The 21,130-nt window shown below is 40.5% G+C and overlaps 1 protein-coding gene across 1 annotated transcript in view; it reads right to left on the bottom strand.

The window, feature by feature from the left end:
* Window positions 1-7,626: 7,626 nt before the first annotated feature.
* Window positions 7,627-21,130, bottom strand: part of DTHD1 (death domain containing 1) — a 58,451-nt gene continuing 44,947 nt past the window's right edge. Inside the window, exons 9-10 of the mRNA XM_045548935.1 lie at window positions 11,933-11,990; window positions 7,627-8,040 (exon numbers count right to left, since the gene is read on the bottom strand). Coding sequence (XP_045404891.1) covers window positions 7,712-8,040; window positions 11,933-11,990 — 387 coding nt within the window. The 3' untranslated portion in view covers window positions 7,627-7,711. The remainder of the gene's footprint in view (window positions 8,041-11,932; window positions 11,991-21,130) is intronic.

Raw genomic sequence — 21,130 nt, 5'->3', positions numbered from 1 at the left:
AAAAAATCTGTTTTCACAGTTTTCAAACCATATATCACAGGTAATCTGTGGATCTCTTCCACGCTCCAGGACCCAGGATGACGAAACATCCTCACTGAAATACTGCTGGTCTCGAGACTGACAGAAAAGCAACGTGATGGAACCACTCAATGGCTCTTAAAGCTTCTGCTCAAACATGGCACTCACATTCGCTGGGTGCTCTAACTCATGTGCGCAAGCACGGCATCAGTGGGGCAGAATGTGCAATCCTCTACAAAAAGGAGCAGCAAATATTTTAATACAATAAATCACATTTACATGGTCATCCTTATATATCTGATTATTTTCAGTTATGCTGCCCATTTTTGCTTTATGTTCAGGGGCTGCTTTTTGCATCACAATGTTGGTTTATGTGCTTTGAGATGCATTGTGGAAGGAGTGATAATATTCAGCTTTTCTTTTGAGAATTTATCTCACAAAATAACTATTTAAAAATTACAAGTAAAAGTAATATTCTGAAAAAATATCACCTAATTATTTTTAAATAATAATCCTAATTCAGAAATTCATTTTTAATGTATGTTAGCCACTTTTATTTACTGACAAACCATAGCAATACCCCTGTTCAGAACATTTCAAAAATCAGAAAGTAATTCTTTAGAAATCTCATCAGTCAATAGCATTTATTAGAAAGTGAAGTGAGTCAAAAGTTTGTTTATTTCATAGTGCTACTAATAGTTTATACTTTCAGTTTCTATTTCTGGGCAATTTTGGAGAAATTGCACAAATCACTTCTAGTGATCAATGAGATATTACATTATCATTTCAATGCTTTGATTACAGAAACAGATGATACAATGTAATATAAATGCTTCTACAAATGCAGCAGTTTCTATATATCGTACTATGTTCTTCATATCAAGTGGAAATTTGATATTTCAGAATATTAGAAGTAAGCCACAAAATAACGTACCATTACATTAAAAGAGTATATTAACTATAGATCAAATTATTCCCTCTACCCTAAAATAATTTCATAATTTTTTTAAAAAAAACGTATCATGCAAAACATCTTTCACAACATGAGGTCTTGAATGTTTCCTTAATTTTAGCTGAGACACGGGGGCCTCCTTGTGGTGGAATCTAGGCATTTGCAGAGACTATTTCTAAAGAACAGTTCCAAATTGTGTGGGATAAACAGCCTTTCAGGTGGAGGAGACTTGGGTCATCTCCAGTTTTTTGGGCTCTCAGCACATGCAAAAAGTTTAAAAGGGATAAAATATCTCTTTTTACAGTGCATATTAAATTTTTTTTGGCGCACACAAATACAATGGAATATTTTACCCTTTAAAAGTAAGATAAAAGATCAAAAACATTAATTCCCAGTATATAGATAGGTGTGTCATCGATTAACAGAACCAGATTTACAGGTGTACAATAAGCAGCTTCACAATAACTAAAACTCTAAATTTGAGTTCCTCTGTTCGTGGGCCTAGGCGGAGTGTTCGTCCCTCCCGACTGTTCCAGTTTCCCACCTGGGCTCCCCAGCCAGCTGCTCAGTCTTGTGAACAGACAAACCATCTCACATGGCGACTCTAAACTAGGAGGAAACCCTTCGTATTCAGCACAGCGCAGAGCTTGCTCTGTGTCCTTTTCTTCTCTCCTGTGTTACTCTTGGTTCAGTGCTGACCATGACAAGTGAAAACGAAAATGAAGCGAGTGCCCTGGACAGGAAGCAGGACACAGCGGGCAGGGTCTCCAAGCCACCGTGAGCGTCAACGGGACTTGACGGACCCACCGACCCTGCAGGCTCCTCAAGTCTGCAGCCAAAGATTCTGATTCAGAGGGCTGGGTTTGGTCTTGTGAAACTGAATTTTAACACCCATTCCAGGTTTCTCTGGTTCTGCTTGGCTAGAAAAAAGTTGTTCTTCACCCTGGCTACAAATTAGAATCAAGTGGAAAACTTCACAATCCTCATTACTAGACTAACTGAATCAGAATTTCTCAGAATGGTCCAGGCATGTCTTGCTGACTCTAACATGCTGCCAGTTTGAGAACCACCGGGCTGGAACACAGGAGGGTCATGTGTCCCAGTCAGGCCAAGACCACCAGGGACACAACTGAAGTTCAGCAAAGTTGGGTTTTTGACTCATTGCAATGAGAGACTGCACACCAGAGCAACTGTGGGTGTCTCACTACACCAAGGCAAAGGTAGAGTTCTTTTAGCACATAGGAATAGGGTGGAGGTTAGCGTCTTGCTGGGCTCAAAGCAAAGCAGAGCTGTGTATAACGGCGTCAACACCAGGTCTGCACTGCAAAGTGGACCTAGAGTCCTTTCCATTCCTTGCAAACATTAGTGTGGAGGGAAGCGTGCAGTGCTGTATCGAGAAACTCTTTCTCTGAAGCTCTGCCCTGGGTTGTGTATCAAGAATGCTCTTCTGTGTCAAAGTGACTTAGATCCTCCAGGCAAGAAAGGGATATTTCTTTCTTACCGATATGATTTCAAACAGCAAAAGTTCTGATAGGCTGTGATTTTGGAGAACAAAGTTTCTCAGCGTGCATGAAAGCAGTAGTCACTCAAAGGAAGGGCCACTCCACAGCTGCAGTGTGTTCTCAGGGGAAACAGTGGTTCCTGTCAACTTTGCGGCTGGCGAGCTCTGTGTCTGTTGTCCCAGCTTGACGAACCGTGTGGCTGAGCTAATTCTGAGCTAATTTTACAGTCTGAGCTAATTCTTTACCTTCTCAGACATGATCTCTGGCCCCCCGGGGTTGCTTCCAAAGGCGAGATGGAACAGAAAAAGAGGGTCCTGATAGCATGTCGGTATGTAGATGTTATTTGTGAATTAATTCAGAAAAGATTTACTGAGTGCCTATTATGTGCTGGCCCCTGTGCAGGAAACTGGAAATTCACTGATGGACAAAACTCAAGTCTCTGTCCTCAAAAAACTCAAGAACTGGTTGGAGTAAAACACACAAAAAAAACCACAAATAGGTAATTACAACAGTACATAGAAGTGCTATAACTGGACTTAAGAATAGGGTGCTGTGAACAATTAATCCAGTCCTGGGTGTTCAGGAACCTGAAAAACATTACCCAAGGTTATGGAAAAGAGAGAACCAGTAGGGGCAGGTAGAAAATTGGAAGTAGAAGAAAAAGGACTTTGACAATAGAGTTATTTGGCTTCCAATCCAGGCTCTACCACTTACTGGGTATCACTGTAAATCAGTTACCATGTTCTCACTTGTAAAGTAAGAATAACAAAACAAAGAAATATTTATTGAATGCCAGACAGAGTTCAAAGTAATAGGAATACATCAATGAACAAAAGAGACAAGCACTGTAGGTTAGTCCTTGTGTAACATGAACTAAAGTGGGTGTTTATTTGCAGGAAATAAAAACCATAATAAGTAAGTAAATTATTTGGTATGTTAGGTAATAGATTCTGGGAAGGGGGGAGAATTGCCAGTGGAGGAGACCTGGGAGCGGAGGGGAATCGAGGATGAAATTATGTGGCTCCTGTCAAAACATACAGGCCACACAAGGCTGTTCTGACGAGGTTGGGTCACAGAAGCCAGGCCTGGCTAAGCTAAGGGGAAGCCCCAGCCTGCGTCAGACACAATTTTGCCCTCACTCAGTACTTCCTTCCTCCTCTGAGCTTCTTCTTACCTTTCTAACTTCAGAAAGCCTGATCTTTGTACCTTAAATAAACTTCTGATTCTATAGAACAGCTCGAGACTCCTCATTGAGAACATTTCTGGGCAAGTCATCAAACAGTAGCTGACTTTTCTTACAAACACATATAGCAGTTGCAGAGTTGAAGGTGGGGCCCTCTTTTGCCTATAATGGTCTAAATTCCCTTAGCTTATTCTGCCCCTTTCTTTCAAGCTGAATGTTCATTAAAACAGTGGTTCTCGATACCCACCCTTCTTCCCCCAACCGGGTGACCAGAACAAGCTCGAAGGAATTTTACTGTCACACTTGCTAGGGTGGGAGGTGCTTTGAGCATTTGGTAGACAGAGGTCAGGGATGCTGAATGGCTTGGAATTCATGAGCCAGTCCAGGTTAATCTTTAAAAAAATGATTCCATTCAAAATGCCAATAACATCTTATTAAGAAACACTGGGTGAGGAAAAAAAAAAACTTTGCCCACAAATTTAGCTATTTTAAAAACTGGATTATGGGCCGGGCGCGGTGGCTCATGCCTGTAATCCTAGCCATCTGGGAGGCCAAGGCGGGTGGATTGCTTGAGGTCAGGAGTTCGAGACCAGCCTGAGAAAGACCCCGTCTCTACTAAAAATAGAAAGAAATTATCTGGACAACTAAAAATATATATAGAAAAAATTAGCAGGGCATGGTGGCGCATGCCTGTAGTCCCAGCTACATGGGAGGCTGAGGCAGGAGGATCGCTTAAGCCCAGGAGTTTGAGGTTGCTGTGAGCTAGGCTGACGCCACAGCACTCACTCTAGCCCGGGCAGCAAAGTGAGACTCTGTCTCAAAAAAAAAAAAAAAAAAAATTGGATTATGATGTCTGAAAACTTACTTGCTAAAGTGTTTCTATTTTACTCTAAATACTCCAGAATATGCAAGGTGCTATCATGCATGTGTTCACATATGCTACTAGGGAATAGTCAATTGATCTAATCAAGAATTTATACTCCAGATACAGTAAGTATATAATCAAGATGACTATGATTCAACACCATAGACTTTGTTAATTCAAATAATATATATAAATGTTAGAACTTTTCATTTGTAAAACTGGTTCCTCACAAATAAATAGCAAAATTATGACTGCAATGGGTGATGGGTTTTTCAACAGTGAAATTGGTGTTATTAGAGACATGTAGGTTGGCTCTGCTATCTACATGGTAGAGCATTCTTGCCCCTCCCTGGTCAAAACAAAGTACCTCAATAATGATGTTCAAGGTTTATTTGCTAAATAGTCCTAACTATATAGCAAGGTTAAGTCAATTATGGTAAACTATCATTCTGCTCTTAGGTATATACCTGAAAAAAATGAATATATAGTCACTAAAAGGTATTAAATAATATTAGTAACAGCACTATTTATGATAGCCTCCAAAGTGGAATCTATTCAAATGCCCATTTACAATCTATTTATTTTTAGTATATGCATACAATGGAACATTATATGTTAATGGGAATAATAAACAAACCATTGCCCCACACAACATGGATGAATTTCAGCAACATAAAATTGAACTAAAAAGTCAGACATAAGAGAATATATACTGCATCATTCCAATTTAAACATTTTCAAAATTGGTAACACTAAAATTAATTATGGTATGGTTATGACATGGGGTACTATTTAGCTTTTAAAGACATTGAAAAAGGCTCATAATTTAGTAAGACAGTAATTTTTAAAACTGTTTATATAATATATGATTCTCATTCTGGAAAAAATATACATATATAAATTGCTGGAAGCATAAGAAAGGTGTGCAGAGACGTATCCATCAGGGTCTTGATAAGAAATATACGAAACACTCAAATTAGGATGATTACAGGAGGGCAGGGTATAGGGGAAGCGCAAGGCAGAACACATTTAGTCAAAGCAATAAAAGAGCTGTTACTACCCCTAGGTCTGAAGAGACAAGAGGAAGACCAGGTACCAAAACCCTGGAGAGAGCTGCCCAGAGGGGGCCTCCTCGAGGGGAGCGGTGGCCTCCGGGTGAGGGCAGAGCTTGGCCCAGGTGAGCACAGGAAGGAAGAGAGAGCGATAGCAGAACTCACCTTCCTCCCTCCTCCCAGCCTCCTGCCGGCGCTGCCCACTGAACAAACCCAGCAGGAAACCGGAGCATCTGCGACGTGGCCCGCACAGCCCAGCGCACGGGAGCCAGGACAGGGCACGCAAGGGCAAGGGTGGCTGCGAGGGGGTTCGGCGCAGGTCCCCAACCCGGGCCGCACAGATCACACATTGGACTGATTCCCTGGATTGCCTAAAGAGAGGAGATGCTAAAGAGATGATCAATTTTGTTCTTTGTGTACACTTATATTGTTTTACTATTGCAATAATGTGTGCAACTTTTTTTAGTTCTGGGGAAAATGTGTGTCAGTGTGGGTGAAGAGGTCTGCGCGTGTGCGTGTGAGGGTGTGCGTGTGTGTGTGTGTGTGCACGAGTGCGGTTATGTGCATGAATAAGCGTGTGTGTGCGACAGGTGAGGCGCGGTGTGAGCAGGTGCGTCTGTGACAGCGCATACGTGCGTGTGAGGTGCACAGGTGGACGTGCGACTGTCCGCGCCGGCAAAGGGACTGTGCGCCTGTCCCAGGGTGTGCAGGCACCGGAGCACACTGTGTGCTTATGTGCATCTAAACACATAAAGACAGAAACATTTCCTTCCTGAAAAAAAGAAAAACTGGAAGAAAATATGCCAAAAATGTTCATAATAGTAATATCTGGTGGCAGAATAAGAGTCCAATTTTATTTTTCTTTTTTGTTCTATGGCAGAGGAAAAAAATGGACATTCTAGTCTGTTTTCTTCATTCCAAGAACACATGAAAATACATATTGTATCTTTTGGCAGCATGTAAAAAATAAAAAACCTTGACTAATAAAATGCTTCTTAATAGAAATGTGTTTAAAAATTGGGCTCTCCTTTTTTAATGTATAAGCAAATAGGTACTTAAGTCCTTGGTTAACTTACAAATGTACAGAAGAAAGTTTTATCTTTATCAATACATTTGAAAGTCATCCAATTATATAACTTTTCACATAATTTCATTAATTTCTGGGTATGCAATAACTGAAGGTAATTGCTACTGGTGTTCGCAAGCCAAGGCCCTGGTAGCTTTGCATTAGTGAATCCGTGACACTAATCCAATGTCCTGTTTATATCAAACTGCTTCAGGTTTTCTAAAAACTCAAAGCTTAAACTAGACATTAACGGGGACTATCAATGGATAGAGGGGTTTGGTAAGTATCTTTTTTCCTTTTAGTTTTACGTTTTTTCACAGGTTTTTTAATTTGTTTTTTAATGATGAGCATTAGGGCTTACGCAATAAGGTTTCTGTTAACTGATTTTAAAGCAGGTTGTGTTCCTAAGTAGGTGAAATAGGCCCTGAATTCTTTCACTGATAACTTCATTTTCTCTGCCCTGCCTCATTTCATTAAAAATATGAAATTTTCCTTATTCCAAGTTACATTTTAATAAAAGAACAGCTTGTGGCAGTAAATGGCTGAAGTGATATTTTATTTTTAACTTATTTCGAGCTTTTCTGTTTTCTTAAAGTGACTTGCATCAGGTCTCCCAGCTCAATTTATTTTGTATTGTTACCTGTGGGCTCCATGGTATCTGTGTAACTGGAACTGTTTGCTTGGAGTCATGGATACTAGTTTAATTTTATATAGATAACAATAAAAAAAGTGATTCTGCATATCATATTTTTTCTTTGCACTTAGAAAGCAACCTCAGCTATTAAAATGGAAACAGGGCAAACTCTGTTGCAAATGCTATTAGGTCTACCTGAACTCACAACAGTCACGGTTGCAGAAAACACAGCCCCCAACCCTCAAACACCCAGGAATGCCTTTTACTGTTTGATCAGTGCTTTTCCATTTGTTTCAATTGATTTCTCAATATCATATCTATTAAATAGACTCACTTCAAACAATGTTACTTGGAAACTGCTAGGAAAATATTGACAGAAACAATCTTAAAAACCCACCATGCGCCTTTTTCTAGGGCAACAGGAAGAGCCACTCGTCTTCTACTCAGCAGCCATATCAAACCACTGCTGTGGTTCAGTGAACACTTTATTTTCCCACTTGAATTTAAGAGCTTCTGCAAGATCACTCCTGCCAATCTTGCGGAGATGACGGGCCAGGAGGCGCGGTTTGTCAGTGGAAGTTGGGAGCGAGTTTTTCCAGAAGCAAAGAAGTTCGTGGATCTGTTCCGCGAGATCATCAGGGCTCTTGAGTCTGATGAGCTGAACGGTGCTGCGGCGCAGGGGGAGGGACGCGGAAAGAGACTCAGCCTGTCCTTGCTCTTCGGAGAGCTCCTCGGCCAGCCAGCGGAGCAAGTTGTCCCAAAGGGCTTCTGTCCAGCACACGGGGACACTCAGCATTAGTACCCTTTCTTGGGGGATGACCTCGTCTAAGCTTTCACACCTATTTACAGGAAATCCACCTGCTCTTTGCTTTGGCCTCTGAGCCGAAAATAGATCCAAACCACCCAGGAGGACAGTTGCAAAGCTTTGATCCCTGCCATTGCTGGGTTCCAGCTGCTGCAGAGGGTTAAAAATGTTCTGAAATGTTAATGTATTTGAGAACCAGGAGGGCAGGTTAAAAGGGCTTTTAGGCTCTGCCCTATATAGTTTCACTGAGTAGGGTAGGGGCAAAACTTAGCATTTTTAACAAGTTCCCAGAGGATGCTGGTGCTGAGGTCCCCAACCATACTTTGAGTAGCACTGTGTTTTTAAAGGATAAAGATATTTCTCTTTATCAGTACTAACCTGATGCACAAAGTATAGCAGCAGCTAGTCAGTCCTCACACTCGTCTGGAGCTGTACACACACTCAAACACACACACCAAGATCCACCACCCAAAGACCAGTTGTGTGCAAGATCCTCTACACCAACATCTCCAGCAGCTCCTCTGAGTATGTCCTGTCTACTCAGCTAGCCCTTCCCTTACTCTGTGACTCCCAGACACCTCCTATTGTTATGGTGGTTGTTGTTTTTGCTGTGTAATTTAGACCCATTACTCTGAGCAAAACTCCAGCGCCCTGTTATCTCGGTCTGCCCCGTCCACATTCCAGCTGTGTCCTGCATCGCACCCACCTCCATCTGCTCTCATGCTCACGCCTGCCCCAGTTCCCCTGGTCTGGTGTGGACAAAGAATTCTGTCTGGCCTCTGTTGCTCAACTACTCCCTTCTATCTCCCTACTCCCATAAATTGCACCCTGATTCTATAAAAACATTTTTCTGTGAAAGCTACTCAGGAAAGGGGCCAAGACATCCTTGTTCTCCACTGCCTCTTTCAAACCAATGCTCTGCTACCACCATGCAACCCATTCATCGTGACGCCCGTGCTACCTGGCTAGGCTTTTCTCTCCCCACTGGTGGGGTCAGCAACTGTCCCAGGCAGCTTCATCAGCAACCCAGCTGATAATCATTCACACCTCTGACCTCTGATCACATGGATCCTTAATCCTGTCAGTGCCAACAACCTGTCTCGTGACTCCAGGCTAGAAACTGACTGTCATGGCCAAATCCTCATGTTTCATCATCAGCCAGAATTATTCACCTCTATGGCCTCGGTTTCTCAATATTACTGCTGACCTCCATCTCCTAAACTTCCACAGCTTCTATTCCTTCGCATCTCAGTCATTCAGTCCCCGCTGCAGAGTCTCCTATTCCTCTGTACCCGCACTGCTCCCAACGATCAGCTGTGTATGCCAATGATGGTCTTGAATCCACCTTAAAATATGTTCTCCTCTTTAGTTTCCATTGTTCTCAGTTTGTCAACCTGAATTACTTGGGCTGCCTGAGATTGTGAAAATACGTTGAATGTGACCAACAAACAATATGCTATTTTAAACCATTGGAGCCCTTATTAGCTTGCAAATCCATTAAAAAATCCTTTTTCTAAACTCAATTTAACATAGCAATGACCCAAACGTTTTCTCCTATCCTTAGGCCTCAGCCTCACTCTCATTCTGTTTCACTCAGCCAATGTCTGCTTCTCCTACTCTACCCAAAGCCACCAGACCTGAGTTCTCCTAACCTTATTTTCGTTTCAAAATCACTTTCTTACAGAATCTCACTGCTCCGTGTTTGCTGGATTCCATCCCCCAGAGTGTTTTCCTCAAGCATTCCCCCCTCACACCCGGCCCTTAGTCTCCGTCTCACCGCTGGCTGCGTAGTCCCTCACAGGCACCCTCACGTCTCCTTCCTCAGCTCTGCTACGGTGCCCAGCTGCTGTGCTACCTCTTTCCTTTCCTTTCCCAAAGCTCTTTTCATGCTTGACGAAGACTTGAGGCCTCAAGCTCCTCACTATCAACTCACTGCTTAAATATTTGCTTTAGGGTTCGATGCCCTCCTTCAATAATTTTCTCTGTTGAAGCCTTTCTTTCAAATCTTCCTAGAGGCCTCCTAATTATTGCTTACAGCAACTGATTCTGAGCCTGAATCTTCTCTGACTTCCATGAGGCATTTTACTCCTTTCGTTGCATTCTGTGGCCTTTCCTGGTTTTCCTCTTCCCGCTCTTGCCCTTAGCTGGGTCTCTTCCTTCAGATACTGCTTCATGACTGCATTTTATCTCAGGCCACCCTATTTCTGTCCCCTCCGCTCAATGAATTCATCAACCCTGACTGATTTAACCATCACTATTAACTGTGTGAAATATCTCAGATCCACTCTATACTCATCTTTGGCTTTGTTTTCTTAAATCCTGATACAGCATTTGCAATATTCATATCCTAATTATCTTTACCAGTGTATACGACAGCCAATACGAATGCCATATTTCTAAAATCAAAATCGTCAACTTTGGCCTTTCCTTCTTTCCACCTGATTTTTCTTCAGTCTATTCACTTTCCTAGTTAATATGAACACTCAGCTGAGTAAGCTAAAACATTTGATAGTATTCTGATTTCTCAAAACCTATTTCTTATCCCCTGCACCCAAGTCTTAATGGTCTTCACTCCAAACATCTCAAATATTTCTCCTGCTTCTCAGCCTTAATCATGTCCTTCCTGTCTGTTTTCTGGAGTATTGTAGGAAGCAGGGTTTTAGCTTGTATCCCTACTTTCCATTTTGACTCACTTTGGTCCTCCACACAGCTAACAGACGTTTTGAAAGTCTAATTGATCTCGTCAGCCCCCATTAATAAATCTCTTGTGAGATCTTCCTATTGTCTACATTTCTTAAGTTGGCATTTAAAACTTTTTATCCCATTCAGTGTCCAACCTCATCTACCATCATCCTTCCTACGGCAGCTCTGAGGCCACTGGTCATAGGGGGGGATTCCCGTGGGGACCAGCAGCTCCCAGCCTGGGACTTCCCGGTACACAGGAGAAGGATCCATGTACTCTTGTGCTCTCCGGACTGTGCTTCTATTCGAACATCAAATTCTTCAAAAGTTAACAGTATTAAACTTGCTGAGCTTTCATCCACTACTATTGTTATTGTTGTTTTCTGTATCATCTCCTCTTTTAAAAAAAAAAAAGTTTTATTATCCCTGAGAGGGTGTATTGTACTAGAATGTATCCCCATCCTACTCCTAATGGCGGTCAGTAAAGCCTGTGTGATATCTGTACACATCCACAAGGGTAACCCCTGACTGGGATTCCTTACCACCCCCAGTGGGCCTGACAGAGTGGTCAAAACACACCCACTGATGTCTTTTGAAGACCAGAAAATTATCACATTAGTAGCTATTAACATCACAAAATGAAATGTTTCAAAGGCTAAAATAGAATAAAAGTGTCCAATCCTACCCTGAACCTGAAATCTGCATCCTTGTTATCTTACTGAATCATGAATAATTACAATCAAATATTAAATGTTTCTTGTGGCATCATACCAATACATACTTCTATTTCAAATCTATTGACCTCAAATGTTGGTTTGAACTGACAACACTTAAAGATTTACAACTTAACAATCAACATTTCAGAATAAACTGCAGTCATCCATTTACCAAACTAAGCAATTACTAGTCATGTGAATAAAATAATACTTAGTAAGGCTCATATTTCTTGTAGATTTCAATACAACTTTAATCACATGCATATTTGAGAATGCTATTTTTGTTTATATGTGCATGACTTCCCAAGGAAAATCCAGTTAATAGGCTGATAAAATGAATGGTTATTTAATTGGAAGGCCACCTTCTCCATTCCTTTTTATAAAAGGATTCACACATATATAAAACATAAGAGAGAGAAAACAGCACTATAATAATGACAAAGCAAATATTCCTTACCTAGAGGATCTGTAGAAAGTCTTTTGGTACTCCGTGGATGGTTGATTAATTTTTTATGCTATTGGGGAAAAGGTACACAGAATAAGCAGAAGAAATCATTAATTTGTGAACAAGCTACAACAAAAATCCATCTTGACCTCACTCCTATTTGGAAGAAGTACTGAATTGCATACCTTGCAGAATTAGATCTTGCATTTGTACATGCATGCTCAGCAATGCTTTCCTAAGATAAGGCAAAATATATTAACCCAACTCGTTCCAGCAAAGTTAAATTTAAGAATACACATTTAAATATTATTATAACACTCACATTAACTCTGAATGAAAAATTTTCCAATTAAAATTTAACATCATTAAAACCAACTAACGTAGAGCAAGCTATCTGTATGCTGTAAACATGGTATTTTGTAAAATCCCTTGTGGGGTAGGCATCTTGTCTCAGCACTCAGCACAGGGCCTGGCACCTAATAGAAACTAAAACAACCAAGTCATTGAGCAGCTATTACTCTAAAACCAATATTTTATCAAGAAGTGATCATATATATATATATAAATATATATATATATATGCACATACATAAAAATCATTACTTTTCTACACTGTCTGCAGAACAATTTACTCTCAATTAATTTGGGATAGTGGAAACAGCACAGGAGATAAGGAAAAAACATCCGGGTTCAGAAACCTGTTCAGTGGTTGAATAGCAGTGTACTTTGGAGAATTTATTTCACTCTTCAGTCTCAGCTCTGAAATGTGTGTATTAAAGCCTATATCACAAAAACTTGTGCACAGATGTTCAAAACAGCTTTATCTGTAAAAGCCCGAAACTGGAAACAACTAAAATGCCCTTCGACAGGTGAATGGTTAAAGGAACTGTGGTACATTCACACTATGGGACACGACTCAGTAATTTTAAAAAAAAGCAAATCACTGATACATGCAACAGCTTGCAAGGGCATCATGCTGAGTGAAAAATTCTTGTCTCTCAAGATTCCGTATTTTGATTCCATTATATCACATTCTTGAAATTACAGCACTATAAAGATGTAGAACAGATTAGCTATTGCCAGTATTCAGAGATGGTGGGGGACGGGGTTTGGAGGTGGCAGTAACAAGGCAGCACAAAAGAAATCTTTGTGTTAATGGAACAGTTCCGTATTTTGAACGCGGCGGTGGTTACACAAATCTACACATGTGATAAAATGCCATAGAATTATATATACACATTGTATCAATGTCAATTTCCTGGTCTTGATACCGTATGATAGTTATCTAAAATGTAACCACTGAGGAAATCTGGGTGAAGAATACATGAAACCTCTCTTTACTATATTTTGCAACTTCCTGTGAATCTGTAATTACTGTGCTCAAAATATTTTTTTAAAAGCCTACTTCACAGCAACAATACAAAGAAGATGTAAATGCTGCGTGTTGATGCCTGGCACACTGGCTCCCAATGAGCACCCAACACAAGTTAGTGGAATCTGCTTATCGCATTTTGTGGGCATTCTCAGCATCGGCATTACATAAACGTGGAAGAACATAAAACTTCCATTTAAAAGTTTTAATGCGAAGGAATTATCATAAGAAACACAGTGCAAGTATATTATTCTGTAACACTGAAAATAAGTTTTATGATTTTTGAGGCATCAACTATGTGTTTGAACCCCTCAAAAAAATTCAGAGAGAAATATCAATTTAAATAGTGCAGCTGATTCTATCATTCCCATCTAAGGGCACATGGCCTGGACAGAGCCTGGGACAAAGGGCATGCTTTGGGTTTCTTCTTTGTATCAACGGTTTTTCCCCCTCAGTCATTCTTTATTCACAGATGTCTCATAGCATTTTGATGCACTGAGAGCGGTTCTAGTGTTTAAATATATGTATTTTGCACACGCTTGAAAATTCAATTCCGGTACTTCATCTGACGCACAAGCATAGAAGCCGTGGTTGGCAGCACAGGCTCCTTTAGACTTCCAAGCACTGCGTCACAGCCCCTTCAGCAGGCATTTTCTACGCTGCCTTCCCTTTTCTTTCCTTTTTTCCTTTCTCTTCTCTCCCCTTCGCTTTTTTTTTTTTTTTTTTGCATAATTTTTTTTCTGTGCACTATTTTTGCCTTGCACACTAGCTTTGGAACCTCAGGGTCAGGCCCAAGCAAACAGGAAGCCTCCACTTGTCCTCGCGTAGTCTCCCCTCCCGCAGGTTCGCAGTGTCCCCATGCCACTCCCTGGATGCCTTCCGCAGCAGAACCAACTTTAATTGCTCTCCACTTTCCTCTCTCGCCTTCTTCCAATTAAAGGGTACCACTCTGTTACATCTTCTCAGGTTCTATTTGTTAAAGGAAGGTTTGTTATTCTTTCAAGTAACCTGTTTTTATGTTAATATTGTATATTAATATTTTAATTTGCCAAATGCAGTTTCTTAAGTGCCACTTCCAACATGTCACTGTTCAGGAAGATTGTTGGGAAAAATCAAACTGTGGCTCTCAAGCTCTCCATGAACTATTTCCTGGCTTAACACTATACTTTGTAAAAGGGTATGGTGGAGTGTATGCAGCAGTTTTTCCCTCACTATGAACCTCTCAAGGGCGTCACTATAAAAGTGTAAATAATTGAAATATGTACAAATGTGTCATATTTATGCTTCTAACCACAATGCAGACCTCATCTACTTGAAGTGGTTAAAAAATAAAAAAAACTTGAAACCAAAGACAGCCACCTACACCTGACATAGGTATGACCGTCATGAGTTTCACAGCCGCTGTTGTTAGGATTCCTTCAATTACTGACTATTCTTTCCATGCTGCCTAAATACAACCCTGTTACTGAGTTCTGACAACTATTTTAGTTGAAGTCATGTGTGTGACAATTTGACCTTTGGTGTGCAACCCAACCGACTGGAGCTGGGCACATCCACTCCATTGCCCAGCAGTGTTTTCCACGGCACCTGCAAAACTTCCCCCTCCTTGGATTTTCCATTGCTCCAAAATCCTATCATGGTTGGTCTTGGCTTTACTTGTTACACCAATCTCTCTGAGGACAAGAAGATGTATCTTCTTCCTATACGTGTTTTTCACCATGGTCGACATGGAAGTGTACACGTAGGACAGTAAAAAGTATTTAATTTGTGTGACAATATCTTCTCTTGACTTAAATAATATGTGCCTTCAAATCCTGCCATATTTTCAAGGCACTGATCAAATTCCACCTCTTTTATCAACTGGTCCCTAGTTTCTTATTTGGGAATTTATGCACTATCACACACTATTATTATCACAATATGACACAACTGTTATTATCTGACAACTTAATATTACGTTGTTATTAATGTCATTCATATATGCTTGTTTTTCCTCCCCAGTTAGGCTTTCAGTTATCTTATTATGTCCTTTTCTGAATCTTCTTTTATGTCAATATTTATATTTTCCACACGGTAACCATATCATACCCTTCATAAATATTTAATAGTCCTGGAGGTCTTCCACGGACAATCACAAGGATTGTCATCATCACACATTTTAAAGTCGACAGTTTTAGCTGTGCACCAAATCTGCTCAATAATGGTTTTGGTATGATTAGGATTCCTTCCACCATTCCCTACAGAAGGTATTTCAAATCTTTACCATTCTTTGCAAAACCTCTACCTTATCTTCGCCTACCACCCTCTCAGCAGAGTTTTATCTTTTACCCATTAAGTAAATAAAGCAATATTTCTCAAGCCTTAATGTTCCTGACAACAAATCTTGAGAAAAAAGCAAAAAGGGAAGCTCACACTTTGATTCAGTGGGTCTGAGATAAAGCCCCATCTGCGATAAGCGAACCGAGTGAGTCTGGCACTGAGGAAGGGCTGCTGCAGTAGGAAACCCTATCCAGCATCACCTCCGTGGCACCTCCGTGTAGCCCAGAGAATGCATGGAAGAATAAAAAAAAATCTTTATCCAAAAAGTGATAAAGATTTCAAGTATGAGGTCAGGACAAAAGTAAAATTCTGACTGCTTCCTACTGCCCTAATACTATCGGAATATAGAAATAATAATAATTTGTATTAAATAATTTCATAAATTACCTGGAAAATTTCATAATTTCTGGTGACAGTCCTCTTTACGCATTTCTGGCAGTTCCACGAGCTGCGCTCTGCCGGCCTCCGCCCCGTGCCACCGGGCGCAGGCTCCCCGCCCCGCGTCCACGCCCGTCGCCGGGGCCACGCAGCACGGGCGCTCCCGCGGGGCCACAGAGGCCGGCTGTTTGGCATCTGCGACCCGCCAGCTGGTGCAGCTGCTCCCGGCACCGCCCGCCGGTCCCACCCCTGCAGGTACCGCTCCGCCCGCTCCACGTGGAGCCTCAGTCTCCCCCTCCCTCCCAAGGACAGCAGGTCCTCACTAGGGGCCACCCTCGCCCTCGCGGGATGTGAGCTGGGCGGTGACAAGTGACAAGAGTGAAGGAGGCGGCTCCCTGGCCCTCATGTCACCTGACATTAGAGTAATATTGAAGTACAACGCATGAATAAAATAGGCCTTCCATTTTTAAATTAAAATCTTTCCGCTTAGGACATAGCCGTACATCTAAGGGGCTGAACTGGGAGGCAGATTTCACTCACAGCTGCACTGCCCAATCTGAGCACCCGCTGGCCTGTGATGACTGGAACTTTAAATACATAGTATATATTTATACGTTTTATATATAGTATGTTTGATGTATATATTTAAGATAGTATATATCATATATTACAATTATATATAACTGTAAGGTATAACAACATAATATTACATAACATTATATATTTAACATGTGGTATTTAATATATTTGTATATATTTAATATATTTATATATATTTAATATATTTATATACTAGACATATAAAATACATACTTGCGTTTTTACATAAACCCACCCTGACGCCCCTGCAGATGGAATTCTGTCAAGTCACCTTTCACAAGCCCAATTATTTCTGAGTCTCGGGTTAATTTCTTGCCCCAGGAAGCACCTTAGCTTCCATGCAAATAATCTTCTAGGCTGGTTATTTCTCTGCACATTTTTCAGGCATGTCTGAAGCTCTCAGAATTGAGTCTGCGTCAGAGCTATTTAAAAATTGCTTTATTCTTGATTAACTCATCTGTCTTTCACAAAAAGTAAAAACAAAAACACCATGTGGAAGATGGGGAGCTCTTACTGTTTTCCTCCATGATTGGTGAGAATGTCAAGGATGGGGAGTGGCCAGGTCTCCTGGCTGAGACCCCAAGGTGAGTGAGGGGCCTGGGGTGGAACCAGGTGCAATTGGCTCCAAAGCTCACACTTTCCTTAGCATCGTGGTGCTTGACCCTGTGGGCTCTCAGACAGGCCCGGGGTCACACCACTCTGCCAACTTCTGGTTCCTCAGTCAAGTCACATCTTATGTTTCCTGAACTCTAAGATCACTGTCATTATACTATCTACTACCTAGGCTTGCTACAAGCTTTAAATAATATAAAATGTGTAATGCACTTTAAATGAAATAAAATGAAATAGTGTAGTTCAGTTCTTGGCACACAGTGGATACTCAATAATGGTCACCGAATGGGTTTTACCACACTAGTGTTGACAGAACTAGAGTGTCATGTTGCTTGCAGAGGGGCTTTCTACACCCCTCAAAGGTCAATATGTGGATCACTGTCCAAAGAGCCATAGGCAACTAAAGCTAACTTTGTGGGTATAGTTTTATATGGAGCAAAACATGAGCCAAGTGTTGCCACCACATGACAGCACTGGGGACAGGACGCCGCTCTGAGGACTCCCCGCAGACCCGGCTCAGCCTCTGCCAACCAGCAGGTCTCCGACAGTGTTTCGGCCTGGAAAGAACCTCAAATGCTTCAGTCTTGGCCAGGACTCACCCTCGTTGTAAGGGGCTCCAGGGAGCCGTGGGGTGGTACTGGCATTAACTAAGCTGACACGCCTGTAGAAACATGTGCATGAAAACCAGACAGGAAAACAATGAAATGGAAACAGTTGCCACCGTGGGGTAGTTTTAGGGCTGATTTGTTTAACACCATGTCATGGCTGTGCCTTCCCCATCTAAAAGAATAAATGTGAGTCACATTAGGGAGCACAGCACAGATGACAGGGGTGAGATGCCTCCATGGCTCACCAGAATAACCAGGAAAAGCAAATATGAAAGTTATAAAAGGCGGAAGTCAGAAAAACTATAAATTCTTCCCATTATTTCACATGTATTTTGAAGTGCTTAGTAGAATCAATGAAATAAAATTATATCTTTGAATCCTAGAGCAATATCCTATTTTAAATTGTACCTTGGATGGTTGTTATTTTCAAGGGCAATCATAACAATACCATTGCCATCTGGCAGATACATGTACAGACATTTCTACAGAAATAATAAGTGATAAAGTTTGTCCTCTTTAATTTCTACTGCCTATCAGTTCTTGCGGTTTCTACTGCAAAGCAAGTTTTTGCATAAAGTAATATGTTAAGAACTTTCCAATACTTTTAGCACCATTTAGTGTGGATGCCAGGTAGGCTTATAGCTAAACATCAGTCTTAAACAATCAACAAAAGAAAAGGCCATCATGGTGTTATTATTTTTTATCATTTACCCTTGGGCACTTGAAGAGTGCATGAGAGATTTTCACAGGTGATTATAACTTGTGGCAACAACTCCTTCATCCAGCCCTAACTCCAAACCTCTCCCACCCCCAAACACTTACTGTAGATTTTTCTGGTAAATAGGTCATCTATTTTGTAATTAGAAGACATATGGGTGAAAGTGATATGATTAACAATAACCTGAAAAGTATATATAATTGGTATTTCTCTGTGCATGTTTAGCATGGATTTTTACCAGAAACATTTTGAAGTATCATTAAGTCCTGGCTTTTACTGCTTACTCTGCTCTGTATTTATTTTGAATAAAGGTCTCTTCAACTGAGTAATAGTTGCCATTTGCTTAACTTGAGCTCATTTATTGCATAATGATAAACTGTATGCTCAAATTCATAATATATGGCTCACATAGAATTCTTAATGGTTTTACATTATAAAAAGCTAGATAGAATATTGATCAAAGAAGTAATCTGGCACAAAAAATAATGCTAGCATAAAAACTTTGTGCTGTGGTTATAGTTATAACATAACCACAAATCAAATAAGAGCTTATATTAGCATCAAGCAAGGACATACATATGACTATTTTATTTCATTCCAAATCCTTAACAATGGTTTGAAGGATTATCATCCCCATTTCACAGATGTAAGTTCTCCAAGGTAATATGGCAGGATATGATAAAACTAGTCATAAAACCAAGATCTGCCTAAAGCCCTAACTGAACAAATAATACTGCCTCCAGATGATAATACCAGCTACTATTTTTATTAGCTAGTAGAGCTCTGCCGCAGAGCTCCACCGTCCCCCCATTGCAGTCCATAGAAAAACTGTCTTCCGTGAAACTTAGGAACCAGCTGGCACTGCAAGAGGTGAGCAGCCGGAGTTGGCGAGCCAGTGAAGCTTCATCTGCATTTACAGCCACTCCCCATGCCCACACCACTGCCTGAGCTCTGCCTCCCCCCAAACTCTCCCCACCGTCTGTGGAAAAATAACTGTCTCCATGAAACTGGTCCCTGGTACCAAAAAGGTTGGGGACCACTGCCGTATACCAAACATTACTCTAAAAACTTAAAGTATATTATATAACCTTGATAGATGAAGATGGTATAATCTAGCATATATATGCAGACACACACACACACACACACACACACACACACACACACACACACACATCCTTGTGAGATAGTTGTCATTGTGCCTATTTTACAAATGATGGAACAAATTTAGAGAGATAAAATTCTTTGACCAAAAACATACACCCTAAGTGACAGATACATTTAAATTAACATTTGTAAGAGTCCAGGCCCTTTATTTGTTACTGTAAGTAAAATTTGTCTGTAACATGAAGGATGTATCCTGAACTTTCCACTCAGCCACTTCAGTGCTCCAGCACTACACTCACCATTTACACGTATCAACTTTACTTCTCTGGACTAAATTTGTAACCTTAAGAAAGGAGTCCCTTTGTGCCTCAGTTTCCTCATTTAAAATGCAGATAACAGTATCTGCATCATACTGTTTTTGGAAGGAGGCATTGAGCTATATTATGTATCTCATAGCAGAGTATCATATGTAATAAGTGCTCAAAGTAGTACCAGTTATTACTTAATATTTTCCTTTAAAATTACTATTTGTCACCTACAAAAATACATGTTTAAAAGAAACCCTTATATTTCAACCATAAATGGGAAAACAATTACACTTGTATAAACACAAGGAAATCTCAAAAATAAATACAATTAAAACAAAACAGTGTTATTAAATTCTGTTTCCAGACAAGGTCTCTGAACCGGAGAGCTATTCTCTATTTGTTACAAATGGAGCTTCTCAAGTGTTAGAGAGATGTGAAAACATGTTAACACCAACCTGAGATCTATTCAGAAGATTAAAGAAGGTTTAAAAAGAGAACAACTATTTCACCATGTGAACTTATTTTCATCTAAGGCTGGTATGTGTATTTCCCTAAAAAAAATAAAATAAACCACCTGCAATATTCCTTTTATTTGCTGGGAATCATACATACCTTTCAGTGTAAACTTGTGGAAAGTATTTTTGTTTTTCCAAACTATAGAAATAACATTTTAAGAGCATCTGAGTGATGAGTCATCAATAAGGAGCAAGGGGCATTAACTTATAACCTAAGTCAGAAAAAGCTGGAACTGCCCTACTTAAGGAATGGCTATCATTCCTGCGATGAAATTGAGCTAAGAGCTGATGTCACCATGTGAATAGAACAGAAAAACTGCTCAAGCTATTCAGAAGCGGCTAAGCCTTCAAAACCAAGATGACTGAGGAAGCCAGCTTCTGACTCAGGAGCTGAAAAATTCCAGGTAGTATCAATAAAAAAAATTAAAAAAAATATTCCAGGTAAAGAGAGAAACCACCGTCCAAAGCCACAGCAACTCTACCCAAAGCTGAGTTTCAGCAAGAGGTACAATGGTCCTTCCCAATTGGCTCTTTGAAAGATCTAGATTTGCCAAATGCCCTGAAAGGGCAAAGGATATGAGAGACAGTATGACACTGTAGTAAAACTTGAGGACATAAACTAAGAAAGAATCCAGCTTGCTCAGGGAATAAGAGGACATGATAAAGCATAAAA

The sequence above is a fragment of the Lemur catta genome, chromosome 4 (genome assembly GCF_020740605.2).
Source record: "Lemur catta isolate mLemCat1 chromosome 4, mLemCat1.pri, whole genome shotgun sequence".
NCBI classification, from domain to species: domain Eukaryota; kingdom Metazoa; phylum Chordata; class Mammalia; order Primates; family Lemuridae; genus Lemur; species Lemur catta.
The sequence above is the reverse complement of the archived record's forward strand: the minus strand, read 5'-3'. Positions and strand labels throughout refer to the sequence as shown.